The sequence below is a fragment of the Taeniopygia guttata genome, chromosome 15 (genome assembly GCF_048771995.1).
Source record: "Taeniopygia guttata chromosome 15, bTaeGut7.mat, whole genome shotgun sequence".
Lineage (NCBI taxonomy): Eukaryota > Metazoa > Chordata > Aves > Passeriformes > Estrildidae > Taeniopygia > Taeniopygia guttata.
The window spans coordinates 3,985,288-4,005,042 of record NC_133040.1 but is presented as its reverse complement, the minus strand read 5'-3'; the positions used below and the strand labels follow the sequence as shown (position 1 = coordinate 4,005,042).

Sequence of the window (19,755 nt, the reverse complement as noted above, 5' to 3'; positions counted from 1 at the left end):
CCCCCATGTTTGCCAGAGGCTGAGCAACAGAGAAACCTATGAAAAGCGGCAAGGGGGCTGCAGGTACCCCTTGAGCCTCTCTGCCAGTCTGCCACACGGGCAAAGGTCCATGTGGCTTCCTCACAGCCATGCACGCTCTAATTTAGACCAGCTTTATTTTGCTGATTGTCTCAGTATTTGTTAGTAATATCCTATCTGTGCTGCTTTTATAAACAAAGGACTTTTTTGCCGGCTCTCCTCTCTCTTTGCTCTGTTTTTCCTCTGCCGGGTTCTGCCCAGCTGGTGTGGGAACCAGCCAAAGTTCCATGGAGGTGCTGTATCTGTAGAGGAGAGGGGCTGCAGGAGGCTGGGTGTTGGGGGCTCAGCCTGTACTAGGGAGGAGAGAGATCCTTTGGAATGAGCCATTTCGGATGCTTCCCGTGCCAGTGGAGGCTGTGAGCCACAGCAGCAGTGGGGATGGGGGTCCCTCCTGCCCCTGCAGCCCAGCTGCTGAGCGTGAATCTTCCCAATCTCTCGTATTCCCATTAATCTGGGTAGGAAAATGGGAAATGCATGGGTTCAGCCTCCAGCTGAGAAGAAACTCTTGTTTCCATAGGCAGTGTTTGCAAGGATTCAGCCTTTGTGGCAGAGAGGAACCACCGTGTTTTTCTCCATCCCTGCATCGGGTATGGTCAGCACAGAAGGGCTGAGGGCTGACTCACACACACTCCTGCCTGGAGCTTCCTGAGTGAGCAGTGCTGCTTAAATCTGTTGCAGGTGGAGGTGTAATAAGGCAACAAATTCGGGTTTTGGGGAAATATAGCCAGGAAGGATGCCTGGCTCTTTCTAGCCAGCAGTTTGGATTGCACAGACATCGTGGTGGGGCTGAGCACCGCGGCTCAGGGTGGTGGCAGATCCATGAAAAAGTTCCCAAATGTGTGCCCCTCTCTGTGCTGTTGGTAGTGACAGCTCTGGTGGGAGTGAAACAGTCCAGGAGCTCTTGGCACAGAGCAAAGCAGCCCCGCCAGCTCGGCTTTGCCTCTGGTTGTGGTGGCACCAGCAGGTCCAGGTGGCCACGCCGGGCTGTGCTCCGGCCACACCGCGGCCGGGTCGGTGCAGCCTGGCTCCTTTTGTCCCTGGGCCGGCACACGCTGCGCTGTGACAGCCACACAGAGCGGGGTCAGAGCTCGCTGTGCTCGCCCTGCCCCAGGCACGGAGTGGCTCTCAGGGGCTGCCACCAAAGGCTGTGGGGACATAGATGGTTCCCAGCTCTTCTCATCGGCGCTGCCGCCTCGGCTCGCATCCCACAGGGCTCTGCCAGCAGCCCGAGCTGCCATCTGGGCAGGATCACACTTCTGAGATGCCAGATCGCACAGCCCCGGGGGCTTTGCAGCGGGTCCCCACCGGGCTGCACGGTGATGTCCCCAAGCTGGCCCCAGGCTCGTAGTCCAGCGGTGGCCAGAGCCAGGCTCCTGCCCCCCATCCGTGGCGAGAACAGACCCAAGGCTTGCAGCAGCTCCTCTTGTAGCGGTCTCCGTGCCTGGCTCCGCTCTGGGTTTGTTTTTCCGGAAGGTTTCGCTGCGCCACTGCTTGGATCAGCCTCTCTTCTCTGACGATACTCCCGACTAATTTAAGAGCAAATGACTGTGGTGCCAGAGAGGAGACGGGGAGACCAGTTAGCCAAATGAAATATTAAGATGACCATCTGGATTCCTGTTTTCTCCCACACTTGACAGCTGGTCCCCTGCAAACACCCTGCCCTGGATCTGGCCCCGTGCTTCCCACAGCAGTGGAAATGCTGCCATGGTTTCTAGCCCAGTGCTGCCCACCTCCCATCAGTTTTCCTAGCTGGATTTGTGCCCTCATGGAGTGTCAAGGGGCTCAGCTGCAGCATGGGGGTCCTGCCAGGGACCCCCAGCGTCCATAGCCCAAAGCATCCTGCAGGGTGCCCTGAGAATGGCTAAGGGCCCAATCCTGCATCCTTGTGGGGCACTGATGGGGTTACCTGGACAGAAAGTGATGCTTTTTCCCCTTGCCCCATCCCTCACCACTACTTTCCTGCTGCTTTTGCAGGTAAAGCCTCTTCCATCTAAATTCCCATCAAGCTGTCTTGGAGGGCTGGGAGGGTTAAAGCTTTGCTAAACCCACGGTTCATCCTGGAACAAAAGAGTACATTAATTCCTTCCCTCCTGCTGGGGCTGGGGGGGAAATCCAGCCCCCCAGACAGCTTTGTGCCCAGAGCACAGCTCTGCCAGAGTAAATGGATTATTGACCAGTTTGCAGAGTGAAAGGAAAAACCGAGGTGATGGGGAAAGGGGCTTTTCCAATTAACCTTTGCCCACCCAGGGCCTGCTGGGGCTTTGCTGTACGGGTGAGGGACTGCATGGTGAGGGGAGGCTGGGGCTGACCCAGAGCTTGCCTTTGCAGCGGAATTGCTCCAGCATATACAAAATCCCTGTGTGGGATTTGAGGGGGTTTTGTGCCCAGTGTGCTGGGGAGGGATGGGGTCAGGGACAGGCACCTAACCTGCCCTGAGCCCCTCTGCCAAACCGGGGTGCCCTCAGTCTCTCTCACTGGGCCATGGGGATGGGGCTTTGGCTCAGGTGAACTGAAAATGCTTTTAAAATCTGCTGTGTAAAGGTGCCACTGGCCTCTGGGGATGGGCATGAACAGCATGCTCTGGCCACAGCCCCAGAGCAGGATCTGCTTTCCTCCCTCTGGGCTGAGCTTTTGTCTACATCGCTTCCCTGGCCGTGACCATGGCCCTGTCCCACTTGGAGCAAGCACTGCTCGGAATTCCATCAGCACCAGTGCCGGGACCTGGGGACATCCAGGCGGGAAATGCTCCAGGGTATCCCAGGAACTGGAGCTGGTGGGAGCCTGGGGGCTTGTGGATGGTTCTGGGGGTGCTTTAGTTCTCTGCTGCCACACTTCCAGCCACAGTACTGTCGGTGTGAGCTGCCCTGTCTCTGCCCTGTCCCCAGAAACTCATCCAAAATGCCCTTTGGGGCACTCTGGGACCTGCGGGTGCTGGTGTCAGCTCCTGGGGCAGCCGGTGATGCCGAGCGAGGCCGGCAGCGCTGGGGAGAGGAGGCTCCAGATGGTCTAAATGGGTCACATCAGGGCAGCGCCGGGGATTTGTGCTTTAACCCTTAATCCCCCGGGATGCACCGTGCACGGAGGGGGAGGGATGTGCTGCTGGAGTGGGATTAAGCCATAATTTGCCATTGCGGGTGATCTTGGAGAGGAGTCTGGGTGCTGCTGCAAACATGCTGGGACAAGGCTGGCGTGTCCTCCCCGCTGCCCTGGGACAAGGCAGGAGCAGTGTCGGAGGTCTCGCTACCCCAGCGAGCGCACAAAAGCAGCCGCAGCTCTCCGGGGACTTTTGGCCATCCCAACCTCTGGCTTCCTTTAGCTGCCGCGATTCCCCAGCGGGTTGGCAGCCCCTGGGCAGGGACGGGGGTGTGCTGCCGGGGAGGATGCCCCGCTGGCAGCCCCTGGGCAGGGACGGGGCTGTGCTGCCGGGGAGGATGCCCCGCTGGCAGCCCTGCAGTGCCCTGGCCCCCGCTCCGGTAATCCCCCCCTCTCTGGCCGGGCATCTGCTCCGCGGGGCCGCCCGGCTGCCATCTGCTGCCTCCATCCATCCACGAGCCCCCGCTAATGAGCCCGTGGCCCCGGCCCAAGGCGGGGGGAGAGGGGCTTGAAAAGAAAGGCGAGGGGGAGAAGAAAAGCCCCTTCCTCGGAGGGGCTGTCAATAGCGAGGCTTTTGTCTGCCCCTGCCCTCCGGCTCCAGCTGGACGGCGCTGGGAGCAGGGAGAGCTAATTAGGCAGCTCGGAACTGCCGGGGGCAGCTGAGGGAGGGGAAGGGCTGGGAATGCCCGCAGGACCCGCTCCCTGCTGCTCGCAGAGCCTTCATCATCCTCATCCTCCTCCTTTCCCCCCGGGCCGGTCCATCTGCCTCTCCTCCGGACCGGTGCACCGTGACCCTGCTGGCCTCTCCGCTGGGAAACGCTGTGATTGTGGGGACAGGTCACTTCTCACCTGTAAAAGTCACTTGAGAGCTTTGCTAAGCTCTGCCTGGGGCCCAAACCATGAGTCCCGCTCCCCCGCTCACCAGCAAGAACACGGGCACAAGCTGCCCTGCTGCTGAGAGTGAAGGGCAACAGCAGCTGCTGAGGAAACACGGGATGGGGGTATCCCTAAATCCGGGATTTGCTGCTGCCCCACCTCTGGACAAGGTGGGGGGCTGTGGTGTCCATGCTGTGCCAGGGGAAGCATCCGGTCTCTTTAGATGAGGGATGAAATCAGGTGGAAGGAAGCAAAAGGGAGGACAGTTCCACTGGCTGGCTGGAGGATGGTTTTGTATAAATATTTGATTTCACCCTTGATCAAACCCACTGAAGACGCTGGCCTGGATAACAGGCAGCCCCCTGTCTGCAGATGCTGGGGGGGCTGGGTTTGTGAGGGTAGCACTGGTGGGGTCTGGCACCTCAGGGGTCTGTGCTGACCATGGGGTCCCCTCCCTGCCTCAGCAGCATCCCTGCACTCGTGTGAGGCCGTTTCATGGAGTGTGCAGAACCAGGCCAGGGAAAATATGACAGTTTAGGGTCTTGCAGGGCTGGAGATCATCCTTGCCTGGCTCAGGTAGCAGCAGCAGCTTCAGCCAGTCCCCATCCCTGCTTTTATCCCATCCCTGGAGAGGCAGGAGAGCCGGACACTTGAACCCCATGCACGTGTTCACACCACTCCTGCAAAGTCCTGCTAATGAATATTTAGGGCTGTGAGGCCCTAAATAATAAATAGCAGTGATGACCTTGATGACAGGGATTGCTAAGGAGCTTCTGCCCAGCGCCAGGTCCTGTGGCTGCTCGTGTCTCCTGCTGTCACCATCCTGCCCCCATCATCTGGGACAGCCTGTCCTGCTGCAGCTGGACCCCAAAAAGGGCCTCTGCAGGTCCCATTCTCACCGTGTGTTGGGGTCCCTGCTCTCACCAGGCTCCCTGGGCTTGGGAGATTTCCCTGGCCTTCTCTGCTCAGCCCCATTCCTACTCCTTCCCACACCTCCATGGCTGGTGGCCGTACCTTTCCATACCTCCAGTTCTCCATAAGCTGGACTTATCAAATGCAACCCCCGTGTCACTGAAATGAAATCATTTCATGCATGACCACCCTTTCCTTTTCTCTCTTTTTTTTTTTTTCTTTTTTTTCCTTTTTTATTTTTTCATTTTCTACCTGTGGGCACTGAAACCTCTTCATCACTGCAAAGCCTGACCCAGGCCGGAAAATCCCACCTATGTTTCAGCTGCAGAGGGTGCCAGGGCTTTTGCCTCAGCCCCTGCTCTGGCACGAGCCCCCAGAGGCTCTTTGCTGCTCTGAGCCTGGGTCTGCAGTGACCTACAGTTCATCTCTGTGACCCACACAGCTCCTGCCTCCTCGGGTCCTCCTCTGGCCCGAATCCCTGGTGGTGCCATCAGCTGGAAAACAGGCCTGGGTTTGATGCCTGGATTGGAGCCCTTTGGCATTCCCAGCAAAGGACAGGGAGAAAGGCCAAATCCCGGGAGCCAGCTCGTGTTTGCAGCTTTGCTTGATGATTTCATAGGTGTCTGCAAAGGCACAGAGGTGGTGCTGCCTGAAATCTGGTGGGATTGGTGGCTCCCAGCAGCACAGCATCCAGAACAGGGCTTTGGTGTGGATCTGGCACACACCAGGGATGAGGGGGCTGGACCATCACCCCCCCAGCATGGCCAGGCACAGTGCCCACGTCTGTGCCACCATCTCCTGGCAAAGGCCACACGACCCTCTGCGGGACAGCGGGTGCTGCAAAACTGGCTTCTCCAGCAGCCACTCGAGCTGAAAGCGCTGACAAACACGGGCAGTTTAAAAATAGCCATTTCTTTCGCACGCGGCGGGAACACTTTCCCTGCCAACGCAGCAGGGACTGCAGGAAGGGCTTACAAAAAATAATGCAAGTGGCAAAATAAACTCTATTAAAAACTGTGCTGGTGTTTGAGGCGGGCTGAAATGAGTCTCTGGTATGGAGGCAGCGAGGCTGGGGCTGCACCCGTTTAACTGTGCATGGTCAATTTATGTCTCGTCATTAATGGAAGGAGAGCCCAGCCCAGCCGGGGGCATCTCCTGGTTCACCCCTGGGTGGGTGCCTGGGTGGGCAGAGGGGACACTGTGGGCAGGTCCTGCTGCCTGTGGGGCTGCTCTTCTCTCTCCTCCCTGGGCAGGGGAGGCTGGGACTCCCTGGCTGTGGGGGCTCTGTGCTGCTGGGTTCCAGGGCTGGGGTCAGCTGCCTGTCTCACAGCCCACAGGGTGGCTGAAGTGCTCCGAGACCCACAGGCAGTGGTGAGAAAATGGGTTTGTACTGCCACTAACATCAAATTCCAGCAGTGCATCATCCCGCTGGAACTTCACAGCACTTTGGCAAAGGTTTGGCTGTATTGAATTTATCTCTGGTCCCACGTGTGTTGGAGGGCACTGGAACAGAGTGGGGCAGGAGGCAGGGATTTGGGCTACATTACCATCAGGATGAAGAATTAGCTACTGCCCAGCAAGAGAAATATTTTTGCATTAAGATAGATTTCACAGTTAAAGAGCTCCTGCTGCATTAATCTGTGGGTCAGCTGGAGCTGCTGCACAATCCCCTGCCCACCAAAGCTGTGCAAGTGTAACACCAATCTGTAAGAGCATGTACATATGACAGAACTTATTCTCCACAGCTCCATCAGCTGCAGCCAGCAGAGGAGCCCTGCTCTGCCAGGGCATGGACATGCTGGGGCCGAGAGGGTGCAAGAGGCAGTTTGGGATTTGGGCAGATCTACTCCTGAGGCTGGTGCTTCAACTGAGAGAACTTATTTCATATTTGCCCTCTTCAAATCCCTCTGCTCAGCTTGGTCAGGGGACAAACAAGACAACTGGCTTCAGCACTTCTTAGAAGGGATAGGGGTTTTATTCTTCATAAAATTCCAAGACTGCCAACTTACAGAAAACAAAACCCCAAAACAACAAAATTTGTCAGGAGTCACCTGCCCTTCCCTGTGTGTGGGGCAGCTGCTGTGGTTATCCCTTATCTCCACCCCATCCCTGCCTTTGTCTGCCCCCCAGCCACGCCTTGGCAGGGTTAGAGGGTGATGGTGCAGGGCCAGCACAGCAGAGGGGAAGGGGGATAATGCCACGGAGAGGGAGGTGCAGGGGGTTAGGGTGGGCACTGCCAGTGGAGGAGGAACAAGGAACAAAGAGAGCTGTGGTGTAACCCCTGAAACTGGGAGGTTTGCAGCCTGACCTGCTGTGGGCCTAGCTGTGCCCTGTGTCTCCTCATTTTGGTCTCCTGGTGACCTCCTCTGGCCCCTGGAGTGGGACCCCTCCTCAGTCCCTGTGTGGGGCTGAGCTCTGCAGGGCACAGGATGTGTTGACTGCATCTCCCCTAGGATCCCTAACATCCCCAAATGCATGGATTCAGTTCTGTCTGGTGGCTGGAGAAGTTGTTGGTGTGGTTTTGGACCAGTTCTTGTGCTCTCCCAAACACATCCCACACGTGAGTCAGGAGCCAGTGAAGGTGAAGGTTGTTCTTCATATCTTTTGGAGGGGTTTTGGATGTTCTGGTGAATCCAGGCAGCCAGGGTCCCTGTCTCTAACCCTGCCCTCACCATGAGTGTGGAGGCACAACACTGGCAGCATGTGCCAGTGGAAGGTTTAGCTCCTGCTATGTGCTGCCTTGTGGCAGTTGTTACTCCCCCATTGCCTCAGGAGTTCACCACAAGTGCTTTTTTCCACCCAGAGTCCCAAATTTCCCCATCCCCCATAAGAGGGCTCAGATGCTCAAGGGCTCTGGGCACAGGAGATGTGCCAGGGGACGGGTGGGTTAATTTTGCAGTGGAGGCTTGTGGTCCAGAGTGCTGGCTGCCTGCTCTCCGGGCTATGAGTGCCACCCAGGGCACATCCATCCCTGATTAATGGAAGCTAAAAAGCAGGATCCTAAGGACCCGTGGCTCCCCTACCCCTCCCCACTGCTGGCTGCCACAGCCAGCCCTCAGCCTGCGTTGCTGCTGGGTTTGTCCTGCACAGAGCAGAGGACAGCAGGTCTCACCTTGGTGGAAAAGCAGGCAGTGGAGCCCATGGCCACAGCCTGTGCCCTGCCTGCAGAGCTGGCACTGGGACTCAGCCAGTGCCTTGCTCCCCCCTCTCACCCTCCCCAGCATGTTGGTATTGATTTGACCTGAACTCCCTTTAATGTGCTGTGATTTCTTTCAATTAGGCTTTGAGTGAGGTCTCTGCCATGTTCAATAGAATTGGACCAGTGCCTGGACTAGCACGGCCCAGAGGGAGATGCTTGCAGATGCTCCCCCATCCCTGCAAAGAGCATCCCCCCATGCCCTATTTTCTCCAAGTCCCATGAAAATAATCCCACTGCTGAAAGGTTTTTCCTTGTCCCCTCTGCATTTCCTGGCCCTTTGCCTCCGCTGGACTGGTGGCTTTGCCACAGGGCAGATTCAGGGTGCTTCCTGCTGTGTCCAGGAGCAGCCCCACTGCAAAGAGAAACTGAACCAAACCTGAGCATTCCTCATCTGCACATGGCCAGCAAAGCTTTTCTCTCTCTCTTTGGTGGCTGTCATCTCCTCAGGGCTGCACTCAGCCAAGTCAGGGCTCGGTGTCACATTGTTTGCAGCAAACTGATGGGCAGGGTGCTTGTTTCAGAGACTGTGAGGAGCAGAAATCCCTGCCCTTCATCTCCAGCTGCAATTACCGAAGCCAAGTCGATGCAGTTGATGGTAATAGGATGGTAACACTGTCTGAATTTGTATTTAATGCTGATTCCAAGGGTCTATAATCTTCATCAGCACCACATGACTTTTTATAGAACAGAAAAATGTGAGAGCGGTTAATGAGCTGTAATTCTGGAGAGCTTCTGCCTTGATTGGGACTAATTATTTTCTTTATAAAAATAATTAACCATCCACACAACCTATAGAGTGAAAGGCATGTGGCATTAATTAAACCATGCAGTATTTTCACTGCACCTTTATCTCCTGTTTCCCAGCACATCCCAAATAGATGGTCACACACTGCTGAAAGCCAGGCTGGGCACAAGCTGGCATCGTGTGAGGGCTTGTGCTGGGCACAAAGGGCAGGCCCTGGGTGAGTGGGCTGCCTCCAGACCCCAAATCCAGGGCCCCTTGGCCCTGCATGTACTGTGAAAGCCCTGATTTGGGTGGGGAAGGCTGGTTTGGGGGGGATAAGGTGATGGTGCTCACACATGGGCTGCCTGTGAGGGTACAGAGGGGATACCAGGGGTGTCACTAGGGCAGCCAGGGGGACCCTGGCAGGGCACAGGGCTCTGTGCTGTGCTTTGCTGTGGGGCATCAGCACATCCCAAAATTGAGGTGGTGGCTTTGTACAGGCCAAACCTTTGTTCTCCAGCCCTCTGGGATCCTGGGATGAGTCCCAGGTAAATGTGCCCCAGCACCAGGGCTGTGCGTGCTTAGACACACACTTACATAATACATAATTGTTAACAAAACTAATTCCTCTATTTTCCTGGAGGTATTCTGAGAACTAATGAATATATTTGCATAATCTTGATTTTGTTTATGAATAATTCTGGATTATCCAAATGTGAATAACACCAGGGCTTTGCCACTCTAGATTGCCTTTCAGCTGAGGATAGCAAAGCATTTTACAAATATTAGTTCAGCCTCACAAATCCCAGCAAGCAATAAAATTATTATTACACCCAATTAAAGATGGATGGAATAGAAACTGAAATGATTCTCTGCAGCCCATCCTGACAGGGTCTGCCACGGAGACTCACCTGCCTCTTTCAAATCTTCCCCCTAGGAAGCAGCAAGCTGACAAATGTCCCCTTTTTTCTTTTTTGGGATGATTTAAAACAATGTCCAAAGTTGCAGGGTGGTGTGGATGGTTGGGGACCTGAGAGCAGACAGGAGGTTTCTTTCTGGCTCTGACTCCCACAGCACAGAGCACCCTGCAGCCCTGTGTGCGGCAGGGATGGCACAGCTATACCAACCTTTTCCTCCTTGGAGCACAGTGGGAGGAGAAAAGTCTCTGTCTTCCCTTCCAGAAACTCTCCTTTACTCAAAACCTCTTCACCAGTTCTTCCTGAACAGGCAGCCTGACCACTGAGGTTTTTCCCACAGGACCAGGGGATGTTACAGAGAAAGAGGATTGGAGTCAAACCAAACACTCCCAGCCATGAAGCTGCAGTTTAGGAGCTTCCCAGCTCAGCTGTCACTGCACACACAGGGAGGCAAAGGGCCTTTCTGGCCATAAAAAGCCCCTGTCAGCAAGTGAGGGTGGGAGTTTAAAGTCCACTTTCCACATCCCTTGCTGGGCTGGGATCATTGCAGGTGATGCCCTGGCTGGGGACATCCATTTGGCTGCATACCTGGGTCTGTCCTGGGGGTTGCTGAGCATTTTTTAATGTTGGAGTCATTTCAATCTGAGCCCTTGGGAATCACTGTTCTGTAGTGAGCACCGTGCCTGTGTTCTGACACATGGAGCTGGTTTATGAACAGCACCTGGTGACCAAGTGTCCCTGTCCCCAGCCTGGGTGGATGGATGGGGCAGCTGAGAGCCTCACCCAGAGGCATTTCCAGGACAGCTCTGCAGGCAGGAGGCAGCTGCATGAACAGGTTGTGTTCTTGGAGTTACCTGAGTGCTGGGACCTCCAGTGTGTTCTCCCATTTTCCACTGACAATTCAAAGGAAGAAAATTAAGGGAGAGGAGGAAAAACTTTATGTGAGTGGCAAAGAAAGCATTGCTGCCAAGTGGATCTTCTCCAGCCATCTTCTCCTTGCTGCTTCCAAAGTGCCTAATTACTAATTCATTTTTAAAGTGATCTCTCAGTGCTCCCAGGAGCTGTGGGTAACTGTGTGCTTACAATTCCCTAATTGATTAAAATGTAACGAGTTGTTATTGGCAAATTCACTATTTCACTGCTATTTGCCATGCCAAATAACGTGGGGTTTGATGGGGGGAGCAGGCACATCTGCTGGTCCCAGGAGCTGAGGCTGGCACTGTGCAGCCCCTTGGGTGAAGGTGCCCTCCAGCCTGACCATACTGCAGGTAGTGCCAAGGCACTTATTTTCTAGGACACCCATGAGTTCACTTTTATGTTAAACCCTTCCTAAAGCATTAAGCATCACCCTCAGCTCCTGGCTCCCCGTGCTGTGTTGAGAAGTGCCCAACCACAGCTGCTCCCTCCCAGCTCCTTGGTCCTGACCTTTGCCCAGCTTGGTTTTGCCCTGTGCTGCTTGTGGACAAGTGTTTAATGGGAAACGTGAGCTCAGATGCAGACTTTGCCTAATCACAAGCTCTGCAAGGGCTGTTTCAGGTTGCCCTCATGCCTGGCTGTCAGCTCACCCCCTTCATGGCTGCTGCAGGCTGCCTGGGGGTGATGGCAAGGGAAGGAGCCAGGAGTGTGGTTTGGGGCCACCTGGGAGGAGAGTGGCTGTAGGACAGTGGTGTGATTTAGCACAAACTCTCAGCCCCAGGCCTCTGGGTCACCCAGGAGCCCCAAAACATGGACCAGGGATGTGCCAGATTGCTGTGCCATGGGGCAGCATGTCAGCACTTTCGTCTGCATTTGTGGGCACCTGAAACAGCCAAAGCTCCTCTCGTCATATTTCCTGATGGAGGAGAAAACTGGCTCCTGTACAGACATGGGAACCTGCAGGGTGTTTGTCTAAGGAGGAGGATTTGAGGACAGCAAAGGCACAGGATTGTCCCCCTGAGAGCAAGCCTGGCCTGGCAGTGTGCAGGTGCTGACGGGCAGGAAGCTCCGCAGGGACCTCCGAGCCGGCAGCGTGGGAGGCTCAAGATGCCGTAGAAACCATTCGAGATGGGGCAGCAGTCCAGGTTTTCTTTAGAAATAATGTGACCATGTGCCATATTCCTCAGGTTTCTCGCTGTTGTCGCTGGCAGGCAGTCAGCAGAGCCACCCTGGGTCACTGGCAGCGAGGGAAAGGGACACTGAGCCCTGCAAGGTGCTCGGGAAGGAAGGGGGACAGGATGGGGCTCCTGGGGAGGAGGAGACCGAGCTGTGGGGAGCAGGGAGAGGCTCACCCTCGTGCCTGACCCTGCCTAAGAAGGTGATTCACAGAGGCTTTCCCCCGTGGAGTTTTCCCTCTGCAGGGATTGTCCATCCCCTGCTGCAGAGCAGGAGCTGCTGCCAGCTGGTGCCCAGGACAGAGCCCTCCCCGTGGGCTGCCACCTCAGCATCCCCCGGAGCATCTGGCACTGATCCTGCGCTGCCACCATGACCTCTTCCAGCAGGGAAGCTCCTCTGTTCTGATCCACCCATGCATAGTAAATCAACTGCTGGAAAAGAAAGAGCCAAGCTGCTTTTTTGGCCCGGGATGTGCTGAGAATATTCCTTAAACCTTTCTGCAGTGCAAGAAGGAAAAGGAGCCACATCCAGGCTTGTGCCAGGACACAGGGTTCCCAGGAGCAGGAGGGGGAGGAGAATCACAACTGGCAAAAATCTTATGAAAAATGTATAGTACAGAATTGTGTTTCTCTTGTGCGTTTGAACTGCCTCAAGAAACCCACGTGGCTTTCTGCAGCTGGTGCCTCTGCTGATACACAGAAAAAAATAGCAGGGAGAAGATTAAAATTGAACTGGCTTGGAGTCTGTGTAATCAAGGAAAATATCTCGGTGATTTGCTATTATAATTTTCAATAACAAACTGCAGGGCTCCTGCTGCACTAATAATAACGGGCTGAATGAGGTGGGCAAAGAACCTGCCATGGGTGTTTGTGTGTGTATGTGTGTGCTTGTGGGAAGCACTCACAATATTCCCCATCTCCTAATTTTGAAGAGGTATTTTTAGTGCATATTTCAAAGAGCTTTACATAAACACATCTGCTGGAGTTTTTGCTGGGAAATGTCTTTACAACAGTCTTTCTGCCCCCTCCTTGTTGGGGGACAAGGGAATGGTCTGATCATTTTCTTTTGCAATCAGATAAACCCAGAAAGAGAAAATCACAGGCTCATTTTGCCAGTGCCAAAAGGCTTCTCAGCCCAAAGGGTGGATTTTAGAAATGCTTTGAGAGGCTCAGATCACCCTCACTAGAGTCCAGGGCAGAAGCACATGTGATGTGGCTGTGGCAGAGTGCAGGGATGTGGGAGAGCGGGATCCTGGCCCACCACTGCCCTCTCTTGCACAGCCAAAACCTCCAGGTGAGGAAAGGAGAGGAAGGATGGGATATTCTGTCACCTGTCCATGCACTTTTTGCATGTTACTCAGGAGAAATGGCAAGAGCATCCCTGGTGCAAGCAACTACAGGCACAGGAGTTTCTCCAGCCTCCCCTCAGGATGCCATGTCCTGATGTTCCCAGTTCCAGGCAAGGTGTCCATCCTTCATCATGTAATGCCAGTGAAACATTCACAGCTTTTAGGCTCATCAGAGATGTTTTAGCCTTTTTTGTCTGGGGGGTTTGCTTGGCTGAAGTTGCTCCTGCCTTTTCACTGAGGGGTGTAGAGATGATGGGAACATGAAGCCAGCTAGGGCTGAAGCAGAGAATGTAGTAAAGTTTCTGTATTGCCTATCCCAAATCTTCTGACCTTGGAAGTGCTGCCAGTGCAGGTCTGCCAAGAGCACTCAGTGCCCAGGGCCTCTGAAGTGCTTATGCATCCAGCACCCAAACCAGCTGCATGTGCAAAGGAAAATAAAGGATAAAAAATGCCCCAAAACCTGCTTGGTTAGCATGGTCCAGCCCCAGTTTGCTTACACTGCTGCTTGCAGGGCAGCTGGGAAGGACACAGGGGCTGCACAAGGCCACTGATGGCTGGAACTGCTGGGGTCCATCCCATGGAGGTGAGGGACAACCAATTGATTGGGGAGATGGTCTGGTGCCACGGTCTGGCAGCTGAATTGTCTCCCCTGTCAGTCACTAGGGAGACAATTTTCCTGCTTTTGTCTCCTCTTGAGATGAGTTACTGCGGGGAAAAAGGCTGATTGATGGAAGGTTTGTGGCAGGAGACAGCTCAGGGCCAGGGGAGCTGGGCTGGGACACGGGAGCCTGTGGGCAGGGGAGGGCAGTGCCCGGGATGGCAGCACCCAGGGAATGCCAAGTGCACAGCAAACCCCCCTGGCTGCTGTCACTGCGGGGCTGGGGGACACGGGTGTCACTGGGCTCATCTCCCCGAGCAGTGTGTGTCACCAAGTGCCACACTTCATGGCCTGATGAGATGGCATTTGGCCATGGCAGCCCAGGATGGAGGGATGGGCATGGCTTGGGAGTTTGCTCCCTGAGGCAGCAAACGCTTTGTGCCTTTGTCCCGTCCTCTGTGGGCAGTGCCAGGACCTGCCTGTGGGCAAGGGCAGTCATTAACTGGTCTCCATGGTATCCCCACACACTGGGGGTGACATCCCTTCCCCAGGCAAGGGAGGCAGAGTGGGTTGGCCTCAGGGCACTGCCAGCAGCAAAGAGCCACCCATCCCTTCTCCCTGTGGCCATAGTGGTTTATGGTGGTTTCATCTGCCTTCAAATAAGGAATGTTTGGGTTCCTTCCCACCAGTGACCTTTCCTGCATTATTTGTATTGGGGTAGGCAATAGATCATGACCCTCTGCTGCCAACACATTCTGTTAAGGGAGGGAATACATGTGAGAGCCCAAATCTGACACCACAGTGTGCAGGTGGGCAAGCTGGGCTGTGAGGCTTGTGCTGGTAGAGAGTTGAGGGCACTGCGTGCCTGCTGCTTCTCTTCCAGCCACTGCGGCATTGGCAAAATTTACCATGAGCCCAAAACCCCTTCCTGGACAAGACACCACTGGAATGGGAAGGGACAGGATGAGCCTGCTGTGGTGGGTGGTTGCACAGGGCATGTTCAGCACTGAGTGGGTGGCAGGCAGCCCAAAGGTGCCCTAGTGTGGGGGATCTCCCATCAGGAGCAGCTGTGCTGCTTCTGGACAGGTCTGATGGATAGGCTGGATTGCTGCACAGGAGAAAGAAAGGGAAAAGAAAAACGAGTGCAAGTGATTGAATTGCCAAGTGGAAATGGAGAAGCTTGGAGGGCAGGTGGGATGGGTGGGCAGCTGCCTTGTCCGGGTCTGACTGCCCATGGCCAGGAGTGAGTGCATTCTTAGGGACAAACATGCAACCAGCACACTGGGGAGAGAGGCCATGCTCCTCACTAGGAGTGCTGGAGCAGTGCTGCCTCCCCAGCAGGGCATCCCTCCTTCTCCTCTTCTTCCTGCCTCCTCTGGCACAGCCCCTGGGCTGAGTAAGTCCCGTGCTCCCAGCAGCATCCTGCTGAGCATCCCCGCTGCTCTCCCTGGGCCAGCTCCAGAAAAAACACCCACAGAGGCTTCTTCTTTTCTGCTGCAGGCACAAACAGCAGGGAAGGTGTGATAATCCCTCCTTTGAGGCCACAGAGATCATTCACACCAAACTGCATCACTTTTATATCAGTCATGAAAGACACGAAAGACAATAAGAAAAGAAAGTGTTTTATATATATATATATATATATATATATATATATATATATTCAATCAATGTCTATGGAGCACCACGCCAGGGGATTACCAGCCAGTTTAAAGCATTAGTGACTCTCAGCATCCATCAGAGGAGAACATTTGGTTGAATGGAAGCCAGCCTTTGATGGAATCAGAGAATAATTATTTCCATCAATAATTACTCCCAAGCCCAGAAGAAATGGCTCCTGGCACGTTGCAGGACAGGAGTCCTTGATTGCCTCGAGGCCAATATGTTTTAGCCCCAGGACCTGGAAATCCCATTAGAGGTTGGGTGAACACGGATGTGTCCAGGTCCTGGCAGTGGTGTTCCAGCCCGCTGCCAGCCTGGGGAGGATCCCTCCTGCCTCTGCTGCTGGAGTGCATCCAGCTCAGACTTTGCACAGGTCATTAATTGGGGGATGTTTTTAATTGATCCTAATGATTGAGCCTCAGAAGGTTGTTCTTAAAAGGGGTTTGGGAAAGGCCACAAGCCAATTAGCTGGCACACAGAAAATTATTAACCATGTAGCTTCCTGGATGGTTAAAAACAATGGAGATGTTGGGAAGCAACTGGGGGATTTATTAAAAACAGACTTTTTAAAGCAAGAGGGACTATTGACCTCCTGCATGTTCTGGGCCAGAAACATTTCACCCACCGTCCCCACACTGATCTCTGTCCCTTTTATTTGGCTGTGCATATTTTTAAATGTTAAGGCATTACAAAATGGGCCTCAAGGAGGAGATGGCTGTTAGAGAAAGTGGATGCTTGTTGAGAGAAAACAGAGTAGGGAAGAGAGGGGTGACCCTCCTGCAGGTGCTCCTGTGCCAATTCCAACCCCAAGGAATGTTATTCATGGCTGAGGCAGGCAGCAGGATGTTTCCTGGGGCATGCAAGGCTCTGGCCATGCCTAACTGGGGCTCTTTTAACGTGCCATTGCTCTTTAACCACCCTCTTGTCCCCACTTAACCCCCAGATGTGCAGCACACACCTGGCCCTGGGCCTTGTTCCTGTCTCCACAGCCCATGTGTGATGGCTGTGGTGGTCTCTGAAGCCAAAGCATCTTCCACTGTGGCTGCAGGGCTGGCAGGGGCACATCTCAGCCTCCCCCTGCTCTGGTGGGATCCACATGGCCTGAGAGCTCCAGAGTGTTGCTTTCCAAGGAGAGGAGGCAGGCCTGGTGACAGACACAGCCACTGGGCTTTGCAGAGCTGACCCTAAAGTGGCACCCACAGCCCAGTCCTGGGATTGGATTTAAAATGAGGACACTTCTAGTGCCAGCTGAGCCCAGCCTACTCAGGGTATCACCCCACAGCCTGGTTGGGCCTGGACATGCCCACGTTTGCTTTATCTAGTCCATAATGCTCTGGATGACACTAAACCCCAGCATTTTCAGCACCCCTGCTGGGTATGGTTTATGGCTTTTCATTAATCTTTTCATTCTTTGAAATAAATATCTGCAGGGCCTAGAAACCTATTTACTTTCCTCCTGAGTGTCTGCACGCAGCCTTGTTTGGGTTTGTTTTCTCCATTCAGCGGCTTCTTTTCTCCATTTCAGCTTGCACAAATCCCAGTGTTTCTTAGGAATCACTCCCTCCAGGCTTTCCCTGCCTTTGCTCTGCTCCTTGCCAGCTCTCAGGGCTCTTGCAGGCACTGACCTGGCCCAGGTGGTTCCCCTTAACTCTGCTGGCCTGTCCCAGGTTCTCAAAGTTGAGCTGTCAGCAGGACCAGGTGCATCCACAAGCCCAGCACCTTATTTTGTAGGAAGTTTCCTGCCAGTCAAGGATGAGGATGTGTGGCAAGGTTTTGTCAAGGCATTAGCAGGTTTGGAAAACTACATTTGAAATGGGAAAGGGTTGTGGTGGTCTGTTTTTTGTTGGTTTTTTTTTTTTTTTTTCTATCAGAGTGCAAAATCTGTGCTGTCTCTGCAGAGCTGGTGATCTAAACCCCACAATATAGGTGAAGATGTCCTGACTGGCTCCTGTTATTCTTTCCCACTGGATTGGATCTGGCCCTGTGCTGTCCAGTCGCTCCTTGGCTGCACCATGCTCGTGGCACCTCAGTGAGCACGGCATGCCTGGGCTGGGGTGCAGCTTGGCTTGGGAACGGGGCATTCCAGAGCCTCTGGGAGCACTTCCCACCGCAGAGCTGAGAGAAACCTGCAGCTCTCCTTCACAGCTGCACAGCTCCTGCCTGCAAAAGGGAAAGGAGATTCCCCAGGACGTGGGGACAGCTCCTGATAGCTCTTTGTCACCTCTTGCCCCAGCAGTGGGACGCTCAGCTGCCTGCCGTACCCTGCGGAGGACAGACGGCCCGAGAAGCTGAGCAGCTGCGTGGTCAGGGAGCCCACCAGCACCAATGGCTGTGCCAAGGGGAGGGACAGACGGGACCATGCCCACCGCAGGTCACGCAGGTAGGAGCCAGGGCTGGCAGCGGGGCCACCCTGGGACACGGGGCTGGCACGGGAAGTATCCGTGGATGGGGTCTGTGAGAGCTGGGGGTGGCTTCACTGGCTCAGTGTGTGCCCAAAAAATGTGTGCAATGGCATGAAATCCCTGTGTGAGTTTGCAGGGACAAACATGCAGTTCGTTTCTACTCCAGGGCTTGCTCTTACAGCCTCCTACAGAGTCTTCCAAGACCTGCCAGCACTCCTCTGCACTACCAGGTCTGCTGGGAATCGCCCTCAGCAATTCCCCTCTCCCCATGCTAGATCAGCTCAGCAGCACTGCCTTCATTAGGACACAGCCTCGTTATCAGCTTGTCGTTAGTCCCTGACCACTTGAGAGGAGAAAAATGAATGAAACGCTGTAAATGAAGCAGCTGGGGTCTCTGAGCCCTGCCTGCTCAACCGCCTCTGGGATTAAAGCCTCTCCGTTCAGTTAAAGATGCTGGAAAGAGAGCAAGAAAGCACATTTCATATCTTCAGATTTCAGGCCAACCACAACAATAATCTAAAGCACACTTTTAATTAGACTTTGATTATAATCGTGGAGGAACAATTGAAGTCAGATCAGTGCAAGGGAGAAAGCTGCCACATCAAAGACAAAAGCCTTTATCTGGGGAGAGGGAGAAGGGCTCTGCAGAAACCGCCCGTGGCTGCATGGTCAGATGTTGCTCCCTGCTCTCCGGTAGTGGTGCCCAGCTGTGTCCCTGGGTGTTTTTGGGCAGGTGTCTGAGCTTAGTGACAATGAGACATCCTGGAAAATGCATTATTTCTGTCTACATTGAGGTAGAAGGGCCACTGAGCCCGAGGTGTGCCACATCCTCTCATGGTGCTGTTGCTGATCCATGAAATCCGTAGGAGGAGCAGGATGTGGGTGCTCCATGGGGCCATGCTGTGCTTGCACACTGGATTTACTGCACCAGAAGCACTCATTATTCACAGCTCACAACTGAAGCATTAGCCTGCAATTTCATTTTGCAGAACTTTTTTTTTTTTTTCCCAAAGTGTGTTAAAAGCAGTAAGCAATCGAGTTTTTATGATAGTGTAATTTCAGTGGTAATTCAAGCCCTGGATGATCAAGTGTTGAGGGGCGCTGGAGTCTGAGTGTCCCCCCCGCAAAGTGTCGTTTGCTCTGCATTAGGACTTTCATTAGCAATAATGTTTGTTCTTGCTGCAGAAAACTGCTCAATTTTTGGCCCGTTTCTGTAGTGAAGATCTCACAGCATTATCCAGCCATGGGGCTGCTTCCACCCATTCCTTGCTCCTGGCTATTCCCAGGGGCAGGATGAGAAGCGGGGAAGCTGAGGCACAAACCCAGCACCCTCAGTGATTTATCAGAGGCCCTGGGGAGCTCTCTGTACCCGCTCAAACCTTGGTCCTTTATCCATTTGGGAATTCAGAGTGACCCTGTGGATCTGTTTGGAGATCCACATGGCTGATTTGGGCTGATTTAGGGATGCCATCAGGCTACCACCAGCTGCCTCTGTCTTTACAAGCATTTGCTTTAGCTAATGAGTAGCCACAGAGTATCTGTCATTTTTTTCAGCCCAATGCTCTGAATTAATTAACCACGGTATTTGCTTTTCATTGAAACATAACACAATTCAGCATCATATGTTTAAAGAAGAAATTAATTTGCAGGAGGGTTTATTTTCAAGGTTTAACAACTGTGTAAGAGATGCATATCTCCTTCAATTACCGTAGTGTCTCAATAAATACATATATATTTCTAATCAATTGCTACTTAACACATGTCAAGTCTTTATTATAGTTAGATGCATCTGGTTGCAATAATTACTGTATGCAAATTAAATGCCAATTAATTATTTAAAGCATATTTACAAAGA

General features: G+C 53.7%; 1 protein-coding gene across 6 annotated transcripts in view; it reads left to right on the top strand.

Moving 5' to 3' along the window:
* SRRM4 (serine/arginine repetitive matrix 4) overlaps positions 1 to 19,755 on the top strand; it is an 82,976-nt gene that overhangs the window by 37,650 nt on the left and 25,571 nt on the right. For 5 of the 6 annotated variants that reach the window (XM_072936039.1, XM_072936038.1, XM_030285325.4 and 2 more), the window contains one exon: positions 17,732 to 17,878. In XM_072936039.1, coding sequence (XP_072792140.1) covers positions 17,732 to 17,878 — 147 coding nt within the window. The remainder of the gene's footprint in view (positions 1 to 17,731; positions 17,879 to 19,755) is intronic. The other variant, XM_030285324.4, reaches the window with a different exon arrangement.